Source organism: Corylus avellana, chromosome 4 (assembly GCF_965113065.1).
Source record: "Corylus avellana chromosome 4, dhCorAvel1.hap1.2, whole genome shotgun sequence".
NCBI lineage: Eukaryota > Viridiplantae > Streptophyta > Magnoliopsida > Fagales > Betulaceae > Corylus > Corylus avellana.
The window spans coordinates 34,462,863-34,485,856 of record NC_142493.1 but is presented as its reverse complement, the minus strand read 5'-3'; the positions used below and the strand labels follow the sequence as shown (position 1 = coordinate 34,485,856).

At 37.0% G+C, this 22,994-nt stretch overlaps 3 protein-coding genes and 1 pseudogene across 3 annotated transcripts; 2 read left to right on the top strand and 2 right to left on the bottom strand.

The window, feature by feature from the left end:
* Positions 1-3,718: 3,718 nt before the first annotated feature.
* Positions 3,719-6,103, bottom strand: LOC132177691 (vignain). The gene is made up of 4 exons (XM_059590118.2): positions 4,974-6,103; positions 4,640-4,872; positions 4,399-4,539; positions 3,719-4,152 (listed from the first exon to the last, which is right to left on the bottom strand). The coding sequence occupies exons 1-4, from the start codon at positions 5,419-5,421 to the stop codon at positions 3,895-3,897; spliced, it is 1,080 nt and encodes a 359-aa protein (XP_059446101.2). The 5' UTR covers positions 5,422-6,103; the 3' UTR covers positions 3,719-3,894.
* A 1,958-nt stretch (positions 6,104-8,061) lies between these two features.
* LOC148586637 (uncharacterized) lies at positions 8,062-9,188 on the bottom strand. Its single transcript, XM_088515072.1, has 2 exons — positions 9,008-9,188; positions 8,062-8,368 (listed from the first exon to the last, which is right to left on the bottom strand). The coding sequence occupies exons 1-2, from the start codon at positions 9,110-9,112 to the stop codon at positions 8,282-8,284; spliced, it is 192 nt and encodes a 63-aa protein (XP_088371198.1). The 5' UTR covers positions 9,113-9,188; the 3' UTR covers positions 8,062-8,281.
* A 1,485-nt stretch (positions 9,189-10,673) lies between these two features.
* Positions 10,674-15,723, top strand: LOC132178465 (ABC transporter B family member 15-like; annotated as a pseudogene).
* A 3,359-nt stretch (positions 15,724-19,082) lies between these two features.
* Positions 19,083-20,430, top strand: LOC132179694 (Transducin/WD40 repeat-like superfamily protein). The gene has a single exon (XM_059592452.2). The coding sequence runs from the start codon at positions 19,104-19,106 to the stop codon at positions 20,424-20,426; it is 1,323 nt and encodes a 440-aa protein (XP_059448435.2). The 5' UTR covers positions 19,083-19,103; the 3' UTR covers positions 20,427-20,430.
* The last annotated feature ends 2,564 nt before the right edge of the window (positions 20,431-22,994 follow it).

Sequence of the window (22,994 nt, the reverse complement as noted above, 5' to 3'; positions counted from 1 at the left end):
TGTATGACCAATTCATGCAGGACAAATACAAGTCCTCTCCCATACATGATCAATACAAAAACGAAGATACACAAAATCAACATGTGGGACGACAACCTAGCTAGTCACATTTCGCAATTCCCGCGTTACTCTAAGTATCTATATGCCTCTAGTAGTTCGTAAGAGATAAACCTCAGCTGTAAGCCTGTACTGGTAAACAGGATGTACTGCTGGTATAACAGTATGAACAAAGATTTCATACAAATTGCTTGGGTGAAAATTTATTACAGATCACACGTGCTCCTTGTATTATGTGAGAAACGTACGTATTACAATTCTCTTACAAATTAGGTGACCATCGCAATTTACATTTTAGCAAAAAATACAGTAAGTATTTTATGAACCAACACATCAATTTGTCTAACATGTTAAGTACTAAGTGGATTAATGCAATGTGTTAACCTGCATTTTAGTGACTAAATTGGTCAGTGTTATATTGATTATCACGTCAATTTATAATAAAAACACTAATAGTTTATATTTAGGTTATCACATACTATAATTGATTCTCGCAAAATTAAATTCCCACAATGCATTAGCATGACGATAGAAAATATGTAATTATTGGTTCTCTTCAGATTATTACATTGAATTTGAATGATAGATAAAGTTCTTATTCTCTAAATTAGGTTGAAATTTTTTTTTAATTCAATCTACTAAATTAATATATGTTTTTTCCCGTGCATTATTAATGCATGTAAAAATTAAAGGTAGCTTATATATGAAAGGAGTAAAAACTCCCGTTGGATTAAATTAAGTTTAGACGAGTCGTGTGTAGATTAGACCATCATTGGATGCTCTAGCTAGGGATTGGTTCACAGGAAAACAGGCCAAGCAAGTAATTGTCCATGGAGGCTATGTATATGCGGAAATGAAATGGAGAGTATTCTATATTCGGTTAGTATATTTTAGAGAGATAAAATTATTTATAAAATTTTTTTGTTACATTAAAAAAAAAAAAAATAAACAAAATATTATTTAAATATAACTAATTGAATATCTTCTTATTCGGAGAAAAAATCGTGTTACATGGTTGATGCCTATGACAATAAATCGCATCACGATTGAGGCCGACAAAGATACGAAAATAAGGATATGAAACACTAGCAACAGCAAAACTCACCGACAACTCCTAATGAATGCCCATAACCATCAACCCTAACAAATCTTGCATTAACGGGATTCTTTGTCGTTTCGCAAGTGTTGGGTTGTGTTTTATATTCCTTGAAGATGTTTTTTGGATATAAAATATTTGTATTGGGAGGTACTTAGGTTTTTGTGTGGTTATTGTAGTTGTTTAGGGTGTTTACTGTTTAGGAATTTCGTTTGACTGGGAACAGGGAAAGATCGTTGAGTGGTCAAAAATGAGGGGTGGGAGCAGCTGCTCGGCCCACCATGGAAACTGTGGCATGCGTGTTCTTTTTGAGCTAATCTAGGCCACACGGTTGGCCACTTGGACTCATCTCCTTAAAATAATTAGCAGCATTGTTTTGGAACCCAATAAAAAAGAGAAATAATCCAAAAGATTTTAACATTCTTGAATAGGGGAGAACTTTGGAAAAACCATTTGTACGGCTGCTTGTCTTCTTTTGAGATGTACTTCTATTTTAATCAACTTTCTTTTTCACTTTATGATCTTCAATCTTCTTCATCATCATCCTTTAGAGAAAATTTTAAAAAATAATTTTTTCATAGAGATTTATGACAACTTTGTTATTCAATCTAGAACAAGAAATATGAAATAATTACTATAAGTACTTATATGTTAAAGTAAATTTTGAATGGTTTGATCATTTGCTGTCTTATAAAAATTCTTTCATATTTATTGTTTGAATTATTAGTAATCTGATTAGCAAATAATGAGATGGTCATGGGATTTAGTGGGTTTTTTTATTTTTATTTTATAATTCATTTGAGTTCTGAAAAAAAAAGTAAAAACTTTAAAAGGCCCATTCAGGAATGTTTTTCAGTTTTTTGGGTTTTGAAAAGTTGTTTTAGAGAAGAATAAAAGGAGATTTTTTTTTTTCTCACTAAGTTGACAATGTATTTGATAAACGTTGACAACAGAGTATTTTTTAGGTATGAGTTGAGCCATGATAGGTAAAGTTTTCAAAAAGTATTTTTGATTTTAGATTTTGAAAAGAGTTTTTTTTTTTTTAAAGTAAAAGTTGAAAGGAATTTTAGTGGGGGCCACATTTGAACAAAAAAGAAGAAGTTGTTTATGAAGTTTACAAAAGGGAATTCATGTGGTATTTTTAAGGAGTAACTTAATTAATTGGGATTACAACTATTAAAATGAAAGTCATTAGTTTGAATTTTTTTTTTCTTCTTGTATGGACATGTAAGAAAAAAATAAAATCATGCGGTAAATTGAATAGTATTTCTAAAAATAAAAAAATAAATAAATTGATAAGCGTTTTCAAAATATTAAAAAAAGAAAAAAAGAAAAGAAAAGAGGGTCTGCTAGAGGCTGCTCTCTACAGTAGTGGCCACCATCCTTTGTTTGTGAGAGACAGGGCCATTTGACAGATCCGTGGCCACTATGGTGGTTACCAATTACCATGTACATCGGGAAGCCACTACGAAGCCGTCAAATAAATTTGACTGCCACCGTGGAGTTGCCATACAAATCCGAGGATACCATGCTGATTTGGCAGGCACCTCTTAAGGGTTGCAATGCATATCCAGTGGCCGAATGATCCTGAGCCCAACAGTAGCCCAGCTTATACACGCAGAATTAAGACCCAGCTAAAGCTTGATGGGCCATTTGGGCTTAAACTGGATGATCCAAATTTCCTCTCTTTAAAGGCTAGTCCTGTGAAAGTAGATCTTGTACCCAACATTGGCAGGACCTCCTAGGTTTACCGTCTACATTAACAAGGAGTCATGGGGAAGGAGATCCATGCAATATTTTTGTGCAATGGAGTAGTAGCTTTGGTTGGAATATTTGAGCGCAAAAAGGTTGATTCGGATTGGGATTGTGTTTGAGAAATAGAGTTTTTAAGTCAAAAAGAGTTTTTTTGGCAAAAACTTCATTTTTAAGTTATTGCCAAAAATACGTTTTAACCTTTTTTAGGTTTTTTGGAACCTTAAAAGTGCTTTTAATGTTTTTTTTTTTTTCTAAACAAGTATTTTTTTCTTCAAAATGATTTTTTGAGTATTAAAAGTATTTTTAAACCCCTCAAACGCAATTTCAAATAAACCCTCTATCTGTTCAGACAAGTGTTCAGACAACAGATGATGTGCTCTTTTGCACTCCCATGGCCATATCCCTGCCTTATTGTACTGCAATGGGACATGAATATTGCACCGCATGCTAATTCGTCAATTACTAGGTACAGGTACTCTCAAAGAGCTAGTAGCACTTTTACATTATATGTGCTCATACTTTTGTTTTTCATAGGATTCTTTCTTGGTGAGTGTAAGTTTATGCATGTAGTCATGGACCTAGCTGGAGCAGAGCACCCATTAGGTCCATCAAATGCTAATTTTGGTAGAAACAAAAGTGTAAATGTGATATGACTGATGGACCTCTTTGTATTTGCCTTTGTTGCCACACCAAATTGTTAAATTATTAATTATTTTAAAAGTATGCACCAGAAATAAATAAATAAAGTTAATTATTTAATTAATACTTTAACAAATTAATTCTTAAGTAAGCTAGTTTCAAATATGCAGGATGAAGCAAGCTTTTATTGTAATTCAAACAAATACATTAATTATAATATTCTCTCCTGGCATAAGCACCAAATAAACGAGACAGATTTATGGTTTTCCTGTGACAAACAAACCAAACCACAAGCTTTTACTAAGTAGCTAGGCTACAGAATCTACTTAAATATGAATTTATGAGGCTTAAAGTTCATCCTTGAAGGAGGTTCTTTGGGTGTTGGTTGAGGAATTTTTGATGGGGTAAGAGGCCTCCATGGCTACACCACAGAGTCCCTCTTCTGCATCAACCCCACGTTGCATCCTGAAGTAACCCTTCTCTCCCCATTCGGCTCCCCAGGAGTTCTTCACTATCCAATAATTTGTATCATCCTGAGTTGCTCCATAACCCACAATCGCTACCCCGTGATTCAACTCTGTGCCACAATCTCCAGTGAATACTCCCTGCACTCGAATTCCATTTCATTCGTAATTATGTATATATTGATGCCAAAGCAATCCCATTTAATGTCGTCAATTTGGTAATGAATAATGTTATATTAATTTGTAAACCCTATATTTGTAATTGAAATGGATGATGAATAGACATTTGCTTTAATAATATGTTAATTAATTATTACTTATTTAAAAAATTTAAGTGGGTAAGAAAGAGTGCATTCAATAATTTAATTAATATTGTAATAGACTTGCCTCTGAGTAGAATTGAAAATCCTTGCCACCAGCATCAATTGCAACTGATACAGGTTGGTTTGCAACAGCTTTCATCAAGGCATTTTCATCATTTTCCGGCACACTTTGATATCCATCAATTTGCACCATAGGAGAATTCATCTGCAAAGCAAGAACAGAAGTAGAAACTCATATATATATATATATATATATATATACTTTTTTTTTTACATGCATAAAAGTTTAATAGATCATTTTTCACCTTGGATGAGTCACATGACCCATCTAGGGCTTGGTAGGGGTAATTCTTCTCTGCTGTCAATCCACCATTTTGCTTAATGAATTCAAATGCATTTTCCATCAATCCTCCATTACAGCCTTGGTTTTCAGCATCACAATCAACCAGCTCTTGCTCAGAAAGGGACACTAACTCATTTGTTTTGATCTTGTTGATGCCCTCCACTGCAACTACACTTGAAAATGCCCAGCAGCTACCTATAAAACATCAACAATAATTTTGACAGATTATCTTAGCATCTCATGACAAATATATTGTGAAAATACACGAACACATAGCCACAACTTTTTTAACTTACCACATTTGCCTTGGTCCTTGATACCGGTGACTGCTCCTCGTTTCCTCCAATCAACAGAGGATGGAAGATTGCCGGTGTTCTCATGCATGAAACCGCCGGTCCCTCTCCAGCGGCCTCGGAACATCCTGTAGTGGCCGACCTTTGAGCCGGCATAGGAGCTTGCAAACTCATGGTTGGTCATATCCGCAAACTTATTCAGTTTCAGCTTGTACGGCTTATTCATAGTGTTCACCTTGTGAACATGCCTCACATTCTCCTTGAACACATTGAAACGCTTATGCTTCTCCTGCAGGTCCCGAGAGACGGTGTGGTGGCTGCTCCACCTCTCATACAAGTCCCAGAGTCTCTCTTCCGAAGCCAAGTCCTCCTCCTGGAAGTCAAAGCTCTTGGCAAGCCCCAAAAGTAGAGCTAATGAAAGAGCAACCAATAAAAAATTCCCCAGATCCATGATGTGGATGAAGCTGTTTGATATGGTCTAGCAATGGAACCACGACCTTATATACAAATACAAATACCGGTCAGGTTCCTGCTCTTTAGAGCTTTAACCAGAAAATGTGGGGAAAAGATGGTTCTTTTTAGAGGTGGATTTGTATTTATTTGGAACTGCGTTATCTTGGTTAACTTGCTTGTAGAAGGTGAGGTGTGACTATGTTGTTAGAGGCCTCAAGACACGATTTCTTGCAAGTGAGGAGATAAAAATGCCCAAAACTGCCCTGTCTTTTGCTCAAAACTGAAAACTTTTTCAGAAGGTTGCTAAACGGATTGAAATCTGTTCACCCAAATTACTGCTTTTCGATATGAATGAGATCAAAACCCACACATCGACGGAAATATGGCATGCTTTTGATAAAAACCAAATTATCCTAATTTCCCTAATCATTGCATTAGAGAATCGCTTAGGCAGGCAGCGCGGCCTAGCCAATACACAGCAGCCCATCATTTTGTATCTGTGATCCCATTAAGGGTGATAATTTGTGTTTCTGTATTAGGATTTGAATTGTCTTGAAACATAAATATAAGAATGCATAGGTTAACTTTAATCTGATTCATTTAATTTAGAGTAAATATATTATAAATCCCTGAGTCAACGTGTCAAAACTGTAAAATCCCTCAGTTTTTTATTTTTATTTTTATTTTTTTGAATTTTTACTCATTTGGTCAATCGAAAATGCAACATCCCTACTGTTAGATTTTTTCCCAAAGGTTTAACGAACATCATTCCCATTGAAACACACCGTTTTTCCCAAAGGTTTAACGGACGTCATTCCCATTTAAACAAATCGTTTTGCCATGACAGCATATTAATTTTTTATTAATTTAATTTAAAAATTAAATCTAAAAAAATAATAAAAAATTTGAAGGGGTGGCCGGAAAGCCACCCCCAACCCTTATGGGGTGGCCGCAAGCCACCCCAAGGGAGTTAGGACAAGAAAACGGATCTACAAACAGCAGCTGATGAAAAATTGCCTTCTCATGAGAAGCATATATAATCTTAAATCTCAGGGTATTTATTTTCGGGTTTACTTATCAAAAAAAAAAAAATCTTAAATCTCAGGGTATCTTCAGCACTTAGAGCTCTATTTCATGTGAATGGTATAAAAATGCCTTACCCTTTCCAATTCGCCGGAAACCTCTACTTCAATTGCAATTTCAGAATACAACAAATAAGTTTCTGCGAAGAAACTGTTAAATTTACACAGAACAAGGCAGTTGTAGAGATATGGTATCACCGATACATATTTTATTCTTTTAATTCTTAGCTTGCATAATAGAGTAGAGTAAAACAGTTCCACATAATCACATGACAGAACATGCTACTCATGAAAAGGAAACATAAGAACTTGCAATAACATGATACCCAGGAAACATAATGGCTGTAACAGAACTTTGAGAGCCTCCGCCTTTGTCATCCTGCCAATTCTTCTGGGAAAGATATTGAACTTACAACCAATGGGCATCTACTGAATAGCATGGAAATGAGTTATATCGCTGATGTCAAGGAAATCTTCTAACAAGATATTTTTGAATGATTTGCTTTCAGGATGCATGAGATCATTAAGGCAGAGTTTTGTTTAAACGCTCTGGATGGAGGGAACAGGCGGGTTGCAGAGAAACCTACGGAAAAATCTTAAGGAATAGAGATTTCCTGCTAAGTCTTGAACAAAATTATAACCTAGGTCTAATCTTGAGTAGATTCTGATCTTAACATTCTTACTCTCCCACTTAAGTTTTGATTTACCTCAACCCAACTTTTTTTTTTTTTTTTTTTTTTATTTCACTAGACTGTAGTCCATCAAATAGAAAAATGCTAGATCTACAACTCTTTTAGGCCAGTTGTAAGTCGAGTAATCTCCATATTCTAGATTTTTTTGGCTTCATTGTATTTGTGATTGTGACTTAGGAAGGATACTTTTACATACAACCAAGTTACCCCCTCTGGTTTTCCATTGACACAATTATCTTTACTTATAAAAGAAAAAAATCTTATTGACAGCCTTGGAAGAGAGTTACTGCAGAGCCAGGAACTATACGGAGTTGATAAAATGAATCCACTAGTGCTAAGAAAGCATCTCCTAGTCCAAACAAAAAGATGAGGCTGCACATCAAAGATCTAAACATTCTATGCATCAAAATAAATATATTATCATTTAAATTTTTTTTTAAGTGGCTATTATTTTGCAAAGTTTTGTGGTTGAATGATCAATCAATAGAAATACTCTAACACTTCACCATTGCCATATATTCCATACATCATACTACATAGATATCATATTCATGGAGAATGAATCACTTTTATTACCTCCAATTCTTTGGTTAAACTTCTAGAATATGCTTTGGTGAACATATAACAGACTACTTGAAAATAATGCACACACAACCATCTTAAATTCTAGACAGTTGTTTTACACCGAACATGACAATTTCCAAGCACAAATCACAAAAAGCGCAAGCTAGGTTCACAATTTACATCTACAATATTCAACAAGAAAAATGCGGTGCTCCCAATTTTAGAAGTACAAACACCATGAATGTTATTAAATTACTGCCTCTATTATGTTAAAATGAACTCATAGAAGATGCACTCATCAGATTAAAACCAACTTCACTTCACATTCCAACACATGCGGAGAGAAAGAACAAGTCTTGGTTCATAAAACAGGCAAAATATAATTTGTTTACGCCACAGTCATCAGCTTAAAACAGATAACTTGATTATTATAATTCTATCAACTCTGCAACTTAAAAATTCAAGAAAAAACAGGAATTTAAGAGAAAAGTGCCACCGGCATCACAGCACAACGCAACAGTCAAGCGAGAGGGTCCCTATGTTTGCCTTGTTGCAATAACTCCTCCCGGACTCTCTTGATCTCTGCTTGCTTCTCCAATCTCTCATTCTGTGATTAGAAAATAAATGAACATATAAAGTGCTTAATGCAGTAGAACATTGTGTGCATTCGAATTAGGATAAATCTAGAGAAACTTCAAACTCAACATTTACCACATCTCTAAAGTTGTAATATAAATGATCCCTAATTTTTCCTTAATTCATTATACCTCACTAAGTTGTATGCTGAGCAACAAAATCTGAACCATAAGATTCTAAAAATTCTACAATAGACATAGAGTTATCCTAAAAAAAAAAAAGAGTAATGCTATCCGTTTATTCTAAATAATACAGGCCGTCCCTTGCCATGAAGGAATTCACACGCAGCCACTAGCTTTCCAAAAATAAGGGGAGATTACTGCTCACGAAAAGTGCTTTTGGTACTACGGACCTTTTTCCATCCATTGCAGCAGTAATACAAATAGCTATAAGCAGCCAATTATGTATTTCCAAAAAAATCCAATTAGCATTATAGAAAGGAACGAATGCAACAAAGCAATAGATCTAGCAGAGCACATGGCAAAGTATAATATCTATGGTTTTTCTCCCCATTTGACCAATAAATTGGGCGTTTAAACCAATCAAAAAGTTTCTAATTAGAAGTAACAAATAGCGTAAAAATGAACAAAAAAAGTTCAAGGCATTTAACCTTTTCGTCTTGGTGGAGAGCGATCCAGACGTGAAGCTTATCCATGGATTCCCAGAATAGGAAGGCTCCAAAGGTCATCGCGAAGTAGGTCGACACTTTCACCATTTTCTTCTTCTCCGCGTTCTTCTATGCTTCGAGAGATTTAGCTGAAAATTGAGAAGTTCATCAGAATTATTATTTTGGGAGAGAGAGAGAGAGAGAGAGAGAGAGTTCGCGGGGAGAGTATACGCTGTAATGCAGATAGATTGCGCATAGTGCATGCGGCTTCGCTGACGAACACGTGGTTATAGTTGCAATCTTGCCTTTTTTTTTGGGCTCGACTGTGTCATATAGTGGCCCATCAGTCCATGTCAAATTAAGTTGTATTTTTTTTTTTTTTTTTAATCTCAAATGCATTTTTTGAGAAAAAAAAAAATTAGCCAAGAGCCAAGCAATGTTAGAAACAATCCAAACACTCATCAAAATACAAAAATTATTTTGTCATATTAAAATAATTTTTTTTTTTCAAAATAAAAAATAAAAAACAACTTCTAGAATGTATTAACAAAGATACCCAATAGATTGAATTGTGTCAAGTAGTCCATGGCCCAGCTTCTAATTGTGAGCCCATTTAGTACATAACAGAATGGGCAATGGCATTCATTGGAGAAACGAACAAATTCTAAATAATAGAAATAGGATCGATCGACATCATTTAAAGTTCTTTTATCTTCACTTATCTTTCGTTATGTTGATGAGATATTGGTTTATAGCTTTACTCTTTTATTTAAGCAATTCGATTTTGTAGACTTCTTAAAAATTCTAAAAAGCTTCGATCCTAGTATGGCAGTAAATAATGGATAATAGAATTTCTAAAGTCACTTTAATTTCCAACTGGTCCCAGTGCTCAAATTGTTTTCCCTCAAATCTTTTTGAATTAGCTAGAATGAGTATTGAGATTTTCTATAATTGAAGTGTTCGAATTTGTACTGCAATTCGGGCAATTCATAGAGAAGAGACTTGTGGGGAGCCATCCGTCCTAAGGGTTAAGCGTGGGGGTGTGAGTCTCGCACCTCTAAGCTCTCCAAGATAGGTGGGTATTGAAGCAGTGACCCTTTTGTTTTCGGTCCCCAATAAACTGTGCACTCGTAGAGTTGACGTTGCTGGCTTTTTATGCTAGACAATCCTGGTTGGTGGCAGATCGAGTTTACTTATGAGAATGCGTTGAGGCCATATTCTTGGTTTGCAATTTGTATGGCTATAGGAATATCCCATATATACTATTTGTGAATTCACGTCATGGCAAATTAAGACGACGGTGACAAGACAAAAACAAAACGAGTGCCGGCTTTGCTAAAGACACGCATTTTTATTGGCCCATTTGGCATTAGAAGGTCACGAATTGGGTGACTGTGGAACCTGATGTACAGTGCTTTTTGATTGATGTATATGGATTTTTTTTAATTGGCAAAATGAATTGTTTAAAAATCACGGTGGCTACTGCAGTACAGCTTATGGCAAAAGACGTGTGTAAAAGACAAAAGAAACGACCAAACGGTGGTGGCTACCGCCTCCTTATTAATTAATAAGAGGTTTTACCTTGTCAGTTGTCACAGTGCGTTTGATTTTGATTCATATATAGGTGAGCAGACGAAGGCTTCGAGGCTTCATCAGAAGGTGTATTGATATGGAGAAGAAACGTGGGATTCTTCGGTTTGCTGATGGGGTGGACAAGCTGCTCATGTTGTTCGGGACGTTGGGTTGCATTGGTGATGGGTCGATGAGCCCACTCATGATGTTCGTTCTTAGCGGTTTGATCAATGAGTATGGCGGATCTGGTTTTGCTTTATCCATGGACATTGTTGACAAGGTATGCATTGTGATGGCAGATTATATATTGCTGAAATTTTCTTGAATATGATTTAATTCTACTGTTGTACTTAACTCACAAGCATGCCTCCTTACAGTACTCACTCAGGCTGCTTTATGTTGCCATTGGAGTCGGGATATCCGCTTTCATTGGTAAGAATAATTTGATTCATCTATTTGTTTCTGCTTGTTTTGTTTTATTTGGTAAGAATAGTTGGGATATTTTATTAATTTGGAACATTTTGAATATGCAAATGATCTAAATGGAACCAAGAAAAAAAAAAAAGACACAACTTTCAACATTTTCCCATCAGCTAGCTTTGGTTAGGCTCTAAAGCTGCATCGTGCACTCTAGGGGCTTGATCTACATCGATGTGTTATTTTTGTTTACCTGCTCTTTGAGTATGTTTAGAAGGCTAAAGGTGCGATTTGAAATAAAATTGTGAAAACTTTACGATTTGAGAATGTAGAAAAATATTTACTTTCAAATTATACGCGGCGTGCATTTTTAAAATCGTACAATTTTAAAGGTTAAATTACAATTTTTCCAAATACTTCAATTGCATTTTTAAATTGAACACTTTAAAATACGTTATTTTTTAAATCGCACGACTACAAAGCCAAACAGATCCAAATTCATTTGTCTTTTCCTTTTGATCTTTACTCCCCAGAAGAGAGCAAGTACTAGAAAATGAAAGTATCTAGTCTAGATTTTGGCATTTCTATCTATCTAAGAGCCATGTGAGAGCTTCTTCCGAGCTTTTAGTATCATATAGTACAATAATAGTGAATGGATTTTTGATGCACAAATACTCGATTAACACCCAACAGAAGGACTATGTTGGACGAGAACTGCAGAGAGACAAACATATTGCATACGAAAGGAATATTTAAAGGCAATCCTGAGGCAAGAAGTTGCTTTCTTCGACAACAATGCTGCTTCTTCCTCCACCTTCCAAGTCGTTTCTACCATCTCTTCTGATGCCCATTTTATCCAAGACACCATAGCTGAGAAGGTTTTTGACTCTCTAAGATATTCTTTCTTCTTCTTCCTTATGCTATTGTGTTAACATCATCTATATTTCTTCAACTGTAGGTACCTAACTGTCTGGCTCACGTCTCATCATTCATCTTTAACATAGTATTTGCATTCATGCTTTCATGGCGACTTGCAGTAGCCTCTCTTCCACTCTCTCTCATGTTTATCATTCCAGGAGTTGGATTTGGTAAGGTGCTGAAGGACCTGGGAAGAAAGATGAAGGATGCTTATGGGGTTGCCGGTGGGATTGCAGAACAAGCAATCTCGTCAATCTGCACCGTCTATTCATATGCAGGGGAGCATCAAACACTGAATAGATTCAACTCTGCACTCCTGAAAACTATGGAGCTTGGCATAAAGCAAGGTTTCGCAAAGGGATTGCTGATGGGGAGCATGGGGATAATTTATGCAGTTTGGGCTTTCCAGGCTTTGGTTGGCGGTGTTCTTGTCACTGAAAGAGGAGAGAAAGGCGGCGTTGTTTTCATTTCTGGACTGTGTATAATATTGGGAGGATTGTGAGTTACTTTGCTTCATACTGCTATCATTTTTCTCATTATTAAACAATGACAAGTTTTGTGCTTGGGAAGAGTCTGCTTTCTTTACTAAACGGACACATTTTTACTTGGCACATTTTTTTTTTTTTTTAATGTATTTAAAGCATTTTTAAGCTTCTTAACACAATCCTACACATCCTCGATTTTTTTCAGTCACAGCTCATAGCTTAAATCTTGTATCTTCAGGTCCATTATGAGTGTGCTCCCAAATCTCTCCTCCATCTTAGAGGCAACAACCGCGGCTACCCGGATTCTTGAGATGATTGAGCGGATTCCAGTTATAGACTCTGCAGATGGAAAAGGTAAAACGCTATCACATGTGAGAGGAGAAATCGAATTTAAAGAGGTTTACTTTAGCTACCCATCAAGACCTGATACAACAATACTTCGAGGACTCAATCTCAGGGTGGGAGCTGGAAAGACTGTAGGTCTTGTAGGAGGCAGTGGTTCTGGCTAGTCTACAATCATTTCTTTGCTTGAGAGATTTTATGACCCTGTCAAAGGAGATATATTCCTTGATCAGCACAAAATAAATAGACTGCAGCTTAAATGGCTGAGGTCCCAGATGGGACTAATTAATTCTGTTTGGCAAGGAAGAAGCTCCAATGGATCTTGTTATACATGCAGCTAAGGCTGCAAATGCGCATGACTTCATCATTGAACTACCCCAAGGATATGACAGTCAAGTAAGCGAAAATTTCTTACTCCTTAATTAATTAGTCCAATTGCAAGTTGGTTTTTAATGCTGAATTTCACCTTGGACAAGTTTTTCCTGTATCTGATCAGGTAGGGCAATTTGGAGTTCAATTGTCTGGAGGGCAAAAGCAAAGGATTACCATAGCAAGAGCTTTGATCAGAGACCCAAAAATCCTTTTGCTTGATGAATCCACGAGTGCTCTAGATGCAGGGTCGGAAAGAATAGTACAGGGAGCCTTGGATCAGGCTTCAAAAGGAAGGACAACAATTATTGTAGCCCACCGCCTCTCCACAACCCAGAGGGCTGATTTGATAGTGGTTCTTCAATCAGGAAGCGTGGTTGAATCTGGTTCTCATGATGAGCTAATGCGCATGAACAATGGAGAGGGTGGGGCTGGGGCATATAGCAAAATGGTGAATTTGCAGCAGTCGGCCATGCAAAATGAAGGCTTCAGTAGTCCCTATCATCAAAGAGACCATACATATCATTCGAAACAAATTGGTACTAGGACTCCCCAAACACCATTAGTCAGAATGAGATCAAGTTGGCAAAGCAGCCCAGCCTATCCAATCAGCTCAGCATTTTCCATCGATCTCACACACACATTCCAAATGCACCCCTTGGAGTACCATGATGATGTAAAGTTAAAAAAAGGATAATTATCCTCCAGCTTCCCAATGGCGTTTACTACAAATGAGTGCACCTGAGTGGAAGTGAGCTCTACTCGGATGTTTAGGGGCTGCTTGCTATGGAACTATTCACCCAATTCAAGCCTATTGCATGGGAACAATTATCTCAGTTTACTTCATAAATGACAAGTCTGTCATCAAATCACAAATCAGACTCTATTGCTGCATCTTCTTAATCCTAGCAGTTCTCAGCTTCATTGCCAATCTCTTACAACATTACAATTTCGCAATTATGGGAGAAAGTTTAACGAAGAGGGTGCGAGAAAAGATGCTTGGGAAATTGCTAACCTTTGAGATAGGATGGTTTGATCGAGATGATAATACAAGTGCAGCCATCTGTGCACGGCTAGCCACTGAAGCCAACATGGTTCGCTCCCTCGTTGCAGACCGAATGTCATTGCTGGTTCAGGTTTTCTTTAGTGCCTGCCTGGCTTTTATAGTTGGATTAGTAGTCGCTTGGAGGGTAGCCACTGTAGTGATTGCCATGCAGCCTGTACTCATCGCAAGCTTCTATTCAAAGAGTGTTCTGATGAAGAGGCTGTCTGGAAAAGCAAAGATAGCACAAAGTCAGGGCAGTCAACTAGCAAGCGAAGCTACCATCAACCACAGGACTATCACTGCATTTTCCTCCCAGGAGAGAACATTGAGCCTATTTGAAGCAGCAATGAGAGGTCCCAGAAAGGAGAGTGTAAAACAGTCATGGTTTTCAGGTTTTGGGTTGTTCGTCTCTCAATTTTTGACAACAGCTGCTATAGCTTTGACTTACTGGTACGGAGGGAGGCTTGTGAATCAGAAATTGGTCACCCCAAAACATCTTTTTCAAGTTTTCTTCTTGGTGATTAGCACTGGTAAAAACATTGCAGATGCAGGAAGCATGACTTCTGATACAGCCAAAGGTGGGAGCGCCATTAGATCAGTTTTTGCAATCATAGACAGACAAAGTGAGATTGAGCCTGAAGACCACAATGGTATTAGAGTTAAAAAAACTTTTGAGGGTCGCATAGAACTCAAGAAGGTGTTTTTCTCTTACCCAGCAAGGCCTGAACAAATGATCTTCAAGGGCCTGAGTCTCAAGATTGAAGCTGGAAAAACAATAGCATTGGTAGGACAGAGTGGTTCAGGCAAATCCACTGTCATTGGGTTGATTGAAAGATTTTATGACCCTCAAAATGGATCTGTATTGATAGACGAACGTGACATCAAGAGCTACAATTTGAGGAAATTAAGGTCACATATTGCATTAGTGAGCCAGGAGCCCATTCTTTTTGCAGGAACTATTCGTGAGAACATCTATGGTAAAGGGGATGATGCAACAGAATCTGAAATAAGGAAGGCATCAAGGCTTGCGAATGCTCATGAATTTATAAGGTATGCATCTCTCCTCTTTATATTGCTACAGAAACAGATTACATCAAGTTGGTTTCTTGGTGAAATGCCATTTTTGTTATGCAGTTCAATGAAAGATGGTTATGATACTTACTGTGGAGAAAGAGGAGTCCAGCTATCAGGAGGCCAGAAGCAGTGGATAGCACTTGCTCGAGCTATACTGAAGGAACCAGCAATACTTCTCTTGGATGAGGCAACCAGCGCCCTCGATAGTGCGTCAGAAAATCTAGTCCAAGAGGCATTGGAGAAGATGGTGGTAGGCAGAACATGTGTAGTTGTAGCTCATCGACTGTCCACAATACAGAAGGCAGACTCCATAGCTGTGATAGGTAATGGGAAGGTTGTGGAACGAGGATCACACTTTGAACTCCTCGCTATGGGACGTGGGGGTGCTTACTATAGTCTAATTAAGCTACAAAACGGCCGCTCCCCTCCTATGTGAGCCACCGTCTCAATGACAATGCGTAAAAACACGTCGTTTTGCTAGTTTGTTTTCCTTAAGAAGAAACACCAACATGCATGAAAACTGAAAAGAATCCATTGCAGTACTAGAAAATGTTCAGGTTCTATATGGAGACTCCTCTAAGATAAATTCAATCTGCTAAGATAAAATCATCGAGTAGAATGGCTTCGTTTGTTAATACTTTTTGGATGGTGTTTTTTGTTTTAAAAAATAGTGATAACAGTAATTTTAAGTCTTCTGCATTTTAGGTTGCTTGTTAATGTCATGGGAAATTTCAAAAAACTCTATTCAACTTTCACTCGTTTTAAAACTAATCCCCTTAAATTTAAAAAACTCTCAAGTTAAGATATCCAACTTTTAATTTTTTGCAATGTCTTCCTCCGTTAGAATTTTCTATTAAATATATATTTTTTTGTATAAAAATTACAAAGATTAGACGTCGGTCAAGATTTAACGGAATTTACAAAAATACCTATACCTGAATCTTTAATTAACTCCCGTTATACCCAGGCATGCATTGGGTTTGTATGTTAAAATTTTCTTCTTCTTCCTTCTTTTTGTTTTCTATTCTTAAAATAAAAAAATAAAAACTGCGAAAATATAAATACTCATAAAACACTCAAAATTGTTTTCATAACACTTTTTCAAATAAAAAAAAAAAAAAAAAAAATTCTCCAAAACACATTATCATTAACAAACATACCAATGTTTAAACACATTAACAAACAAACTCTATACTCAAATAACCTATTTCGCCAAATTCGTATGGTTAAAGTGGTGGCGTTTAACGTACATGTTACATGATGTTTATTTTCCTTACAAAGTACAACTAAATAATCAAATTTTTTCTTATTCAAAAGCAAGAAGTTCTGAGCATAAACGTTATTTAATTGGAAGCGATTAGATGAAAGCCAAGAAATAGGGGTTACCTGGTTATTCCTCAAAAAGACAGAGATGGTGTCTACAGACTACAGCAAAAGAGAAGTAGTTGTGGGTGAGGCACTCAATTAACAGGCCCAGGCCGCAGGGCATTGGGTGAGAGTTGCCATTAAAGGAGAGAGAGCAGTGAAACGGGCCCTTCTTGTAGCTTGACAAAGAGGATCCCTTCTTGTGGGCCGGTCCAGATACGACCGTCGTCATATCATCTTAAAGGATATATATTATAGCTGCTGATTATCTAAAAACGACTGTCGTCTAGCTCCACTACCAAAGAAAAGGATTGTCACCCGGCAGAAATGTGCCTTCTGGTTCTGGGACGGGACAATATTTACATCGCCGTTGAAAGAAACGTTTTCCGAAAAATCAGTAATTTCCCAAATAAAAACGTTTTAGTTTACATCGAAACACTCAGAAAGTCCACATCAAGAATTCGATTTGGTGCTTGCAGTTATCCTTTTGTGCGAACATTATATATATGCAGTAATGTGGTTTAATTATCAACGTCAATAACGTTCAAATATTTTATTTAAGGATGTCATATTGTCATGTCACCGTGTTCTATGAGCTACAGTTATTTAATTCCCTGATGATATATCCTAATTGGTATCGATTCTTCTTTCAGCGTAAATTTTGTCAGTTACATTGCTTCTTTTGTGCTTGAAGCCAAAAAAATATGTATTTTTAATAATTCATTAGTTATCATCTCGATATTTATTAATTTTATTTTGACTAATTAGAGATCTTTATACAATACATTTTTATCCCTATCTCACATATGCAAAGCCTACGAAAGCGAATATTGGTTTCGTAAATACGGCCATCTTTCAGAGTCGTTAATTGTTCTTGTTCTTGATGTTTTTTACTTGTAAATTATAAATGCCCCTGGCCCCCTGCCGTCAAGTAATGAAACTTCCATCAGCCTATCTACGAAAAAGATGGCATAAAAAATATATCAAGCTAAACAATGAAACATAATTGTTCCTTCCTTCTAATACAATACGAAGAAGCTGATTAAAGTGCCGTCTAAAATAATAACAACATCACATGATTCACATCTAACTAGCTTTGCCAAGTGTACTATGACCAATGCCCATACGTAAGCTTTGTTAAAAAAAAAAAGTGACGATTTAAAATTACTATTTTTTCAAACTAAACAGACACTTTTATTAATGAATTAAAATAGTAACTTCTCACATTTAGAGTCTATTTGATTATCGCCATAATTCCATTTGTATTTTGCAAGAGTATATATAAGTTGAGAATAACTTCAATCAAGTTATGGTGTAAACGATGTATTTTGCATATTTGAATAGGAAACAAACACTTAAGCTTAAAATACAAAAAAATAATATAACTCTTTGATACCAAATAATTTTTCTTTCTCTTAATAAAATACTTCATAGACAAAATACTCATCGACAAAATCACTAAAACCAACGCATTAGTTAGTTTTGAAAACTCTGATCTCGACAGCTTGAAAGTAGTTGGGGGGTTCAATAGTAGGTGGTAAGCGTTGAATTATAATGAATGAAAAAATTTATAATATTGATTTAACTTAAAAGTACAGTGTGTTTATCTACTCTGCTCATATGATGAAATTCTCTATTCACGTGAAGATCGAACTCACCGATTAGAATATTGCTTTGAGAAATTTTGAACAATTTCCTGGTTTTGTTGCTTTTGTAATGCTAGAATGCACAAAATCCTAGATCATGAATTTGGCAATGGATCCATTGTAAAAGGCTGACTTTTGGACTGATCACAGACAAATTATACTCCCTGCTGGCTAAAGCTGATCTTAATAAGTTCTTTCGATTTATGGGATGTGATCATGCGAGGATAAGAAATAACGCGCGCATGAAGGGAAGAAAGTATTCACAAAAGAGACTCGAAGACAAAACACACAAGCAGACGAGCTATTTCACGCTTTTGCGATTGCACCCCATGCAGAAACCGCGTACCACTTTTTCTTTTTGCATTTTTTTTTTTTTGCTCGAACAACATAATTGTTACCATCTTCATCTGACTCCCGTTTATCATATATTATTACCACAGTGTCCCCATAATTTCGAGAGCAAAGACGCCACCGCCTCTGTGAAATGCCAAAAACAAAAAACCAAATGGGCCCATTTCAGCCAGCGGAGAAATCCATCTTTCCTGTTGTTGCCCAACAGGCCGATACGCGGTCTAGCTAAGCCATTACCCAATAGCCAACCATGCTCTACTGTAACGCATGTACACGGACAAAATTACCAAAGTACAATTTTGCCCCTTCATGAGTCTGGCCGCAAGCTGAACATCGACATCCAACAAAACCTCATTGGTACGTCCAGTGCCTCCGAATTATCGTCCTTGTCTTCTTTCCCCAACATGTCCCTCCACGTGGCACCATTCTTTTGCCTCCCCACTCTTCAAATTTTCTATATATACCCTCACACAAGTTTCCACACAGGTTCTCTCTCTCTCTCTCTCTAAGCCGGCATGAGGCTCCACGCATGGCTAGCCATCTGTTCCTCTTCCTCCTGTGCCACCACCGAAAACGACTCAATCATCCCATTCCCGAAAAACCGGCCACCCTCTCCGAAACTCTTGCCTTCAGATACAAGCGGCTCCTACTCCGACATTCCTAGTGGCGACTCGTCATCTTGCAACTCTAGCGCCGCCACCAGCAGTGACAGCCTGCAAACCCATCTCTCCCTCCAAACCCTCCCATCTGTCCCTTCCCTCCAGAAACTCTCCCCAGAAACCCTAAGCCTCTCAGTCTCTCAGCTCTGTGTCGCGTCCATTAAACCCAGGCCGTCCCTCCCGATCACCTGCCTCGCGGTCCATGGTAATCTCCTCTACGCAGCCTCCTCGCACGAAGTCAACGTCTACGATAGCGCCACCTCCGCGCATCTCGACGCATTCAACGGTCAGGATTCCTCCTCCGGCTCTGTCAAGTCTGTCACTTTCTGTGACGGCAAAGTCTTCACTGCTCACCAGGACTGTAAGATCCGAGTCTGGCAGATAACGCCCACTAAACGACACAAACTGTTAGCTACTCTCCCCACCATTAACGACCGCTTACGCCGTTTTGTACTTCCTAAGAACTATGTCACCGTTCGTCGTCACAAGAAGCGGCTCTGGATCCAGCACGGCGACGCCGTCACAGACCTCTCCGTTAACAACGGTTTGATCTATTCAGTTTCGTGGGATAAGAGCTTGAATGTATGGCGGGCTTCTGACCTCCGGTGCGTGGAGGCCGTTAAAGCTCACGAAGACGCCGTCAACGCCGTAGCGGTCTCCGTTGACGGAACCGTTTACACTGGGTCCGCTGACAGGCGAATCCGGGTTTGGGCCAAACCGTTTGGTGAGAAGCGCCACGTGTTGATAGCAACGCTGGAAAAGCACAAATCGGCTGTGAACGCCTTGGCCTTAAACGACGACGGATCGGTGCTGTTTTCTGGTGCGTGTGACCGTTCGATACTGGTGTGGGAGAGAGAGGACAGTGCCAACCACATGGTGGTCACAGGGGCGTTGAGAGGTCACAGTAAGGCAATACTGTGCTTGATCAACGTCTCTGATTTGTTGTTCAGCGGGTCAGCTGATGGCACGGTCAGGATTTGGCAACGGGGACAAGATGCAAGGTACTGTTGCTTGTCTGTACTGGAGGGACACCGGAAGCCAGTGAAGTCGTTGGCGGCGGTTTCAGAAGGCACATCAAACGGTGTCGTGTCTGTCTTTACTGGTACTCTTGACGGGGAGATTAAGGTGTGGCAGGTCTCAGTTTCAAATCTGAACAGTCCAACCTCACATGTTCTATAATGCAATTAGGAGGATTCTTTATTTATTTATTTTTCGATAATGTTATACTTAACACTCATTTATCAAACTCATGTCACATCTAAGTATTTTAAGTAGTTGATCAACCACTTAAAATATGTTATATTAACTGGTGTAATATGAGTTTGATAAATGAGTGTAAAGAATAATATTATTTTAAGGTTCTTAATGATGTATCTATAATGTAATGTGTCTAGTGTGGTATTTGTTAAATTAGTTTACTAGATTATTTGGACACGTGTTTACTTTTTATTAAACACAATGTGATCCGGTGGTCATGTATTACTTATCACCGTTAATATTATTTTAAGGTTCTGAATGATGTATCTAAAATATAATGTGTCCAATGTAGTATTTGTTAAATTAGTTTACTAGATCATTTGGGTACACGTGTTTACTTTTTATTGAACACGATGTGATCTGGTGGTCATGTATTACTTATCACCGTTAAAAAGTTAACGGAACAATTACCAAGTAATTAATCAATTTATAACTATCAGAATTTTGGGAAATGATTTGATAATTTAAAATATGGAGTGATTTAATAAAAGATAAAACTTCAAGGATTGTGAAGCATTTTAATTTCCCTTTATTTTTTAATCTTTGTTTTATGTTCATTTATGGTTTTTCTTATTGTGGGCTGTTAGTCCAACCTAATTCAGTGGTAATTCGAGTTGTGTGGTGATCTCTCCTTCCCTGTGATATTTTGTATTGCTTAAAAAAAAAAAACATTTGAGTGTGATCATGGAGGCGGTAATGGGTGCCACTGCAAAATGGGTGGAATTTGAAAAACAATACTAATAAATTATGGGGTATTGTTTTTGCAGTAATATTTGGTGGTCGGAAAATTATATGGAAAATAAAAGATAGCAGATTTATGCTAAGTTTTCTTCTCTAATTATTTATGCTATGCTTGAATTTGTCTAGCTGTCACGACTGCCAAATAAATATAGTTAGTTTGGTCTTCAATTTGGATCATGATATTTCTGTAATTGAGCAATCGATTGAGAGAAGTTCGATCTACGGACTCATTTGTTTGAATAAATACTCGAACATTTGGACAAGTAGACTCCATTAAAAGCTAGTCTCTCTCTTGAGACCGACTGTGCGTAATTGGAATAGAAAATTAGAGCCAATGCCAATCTATCCAATTTACTAAAATTTGTGACCCATTTGATAAGTTTCAAGTCTTTTTCGCTCAGAAAAAAGTTTCAAGCCTTTTTCTTGTTGGAAATTCACCAAAATAATCATAGTCAGGAAATAGGATCGGACTCGCGTGGTTTTAGTCTGTTGGTTTTTCGCCATGGTTGACAGTACTTACCCTAATTATGACAAATAGACAAAGAATTAATTCAAGCTAAGGATTAAAAATGCAAAAACATTGAGGAATTATAATCAATATTTATTCACGTTAAAGTTTATAAATACTATATATTGTAGTAATTAAAAAAAAAAATCAAATCAAATATAACAATCTTTCTAACATAAAGTTACATACGCTAGGCGGTTTAAATTTGGCAAAAGTTTAGCTTACATTTAAAGAAAATATAACAAAAAAGTAAAGGTAAAATATTTTTAATTCATCAATTTTGGAGCCATAGGAGTGATAAAACAATTCTAGGGGCTCAACAAGTAATTAAACTTTCTCTTTTACCAATAATCTTCGAGAATCGCCCAAATCAAAAGTGCTAGTCCCCATTGGATTAAGACTTGATTAAGGTTTAAAGTCAACGCAAATCAGGCCTAAATGCATGAATCAACCTCTATAATGCAACTTCTTTAGTTATTGCCCCTAATTTTGAAGGATAAAATAATGGATATATAACTGGCCGGGAAACACTCCTAAAAAAAAAAGGAACATGAAGACAAAAAAGCCCTTTATCAAATACCGGTGATTAGCTGGATAACCCCATTTACAAACGTAATTAACAATCAAATGCCTTGTTTAATTAAACGTAATACAGCCTACTCAGCGGTCAAACTTCAATGAGAAGGAAGTGTGTGCCGATGACACACAGCGGCCTACTCAACTGGGGTTGGTCCAATACCATTAAGTGTTGAATTAAATTAGTCTTAAGATTATCGAATTTAATTTATTCACAATTGTCTTTCGAAAGTAATCATAGCATTAATTAGGTGTTGACCAAGAAGATTTCTTTCTTTCTTTTTTTTAGGAAAATATATATATATATATATATATATATATATATATATATATATCCCAGTTATTAAATCTCAATTGTTGTGACATTGAAAATATAAGTATCTTCTAGAATACTAGGTTTAAATCATTCAATAGCATAATGTCTTACATTATAACATAGAGGTAATGAACTACATATTTCATGAAAACCAGCTCATGTGGTGTCCCCAAGAGTAATTTCTCCCAAGTACCGGTCCCGGCTCGTGATAGAGTTAATAAGGCTCATCTGACAAGTGACATTATAAGCCAATAAGACCCAATTAGGATGCTGGGAGCTCAACAACTCAATATACAATAAGTTTAAATAAGAGCGTGATCCTGTCACGTTGTGTCTCTTCAGTCATTTC

Coding starts and splice junctions, on each gene's coding strand:
- LOC132177691 (XM_059590118.2), bottom strand. CDS start 5,421: ATGGATCTGGGGAATTTTTTATTGGTTGCTCTTTCATTAGCTCTACTT. Junction 4,873..4,973: donor CAAGGACCAAGGCAAATGTG/GTAAGTTAAAAA, acceptor GATGTTTTATAG/GTAGCTGCTGGGCATTTTCA. Junction 4,540..4,639: donor GGTCATGTGACTCATCCAAG/GTGAAAAATGAT, acceptor CTTGCTTTGCAG/ATGAATTCTCCTATGGTGCA.
- LOC148586637 (XM_088515072.1), bottom strand. CDS start 9,112: ATGGTGAAAGTGTCGACCTACTTCGCGATGACCTTTGGAGCCTTCCTA. Junction 8,369..9,007: donor CTCTCCACCAAGACGAAAAG/GTTAAATGCCTT, acceptor TTCTAATCACAG/AATGAGAGATTGGAGAAGCA.
- LOC132179694 (XM_059592452.2), top strand. CDS start 19,104: ATGAGGCTCCACGCATGGCTAGCCATCTGTTCCTCTTCCTCCTGTGCC.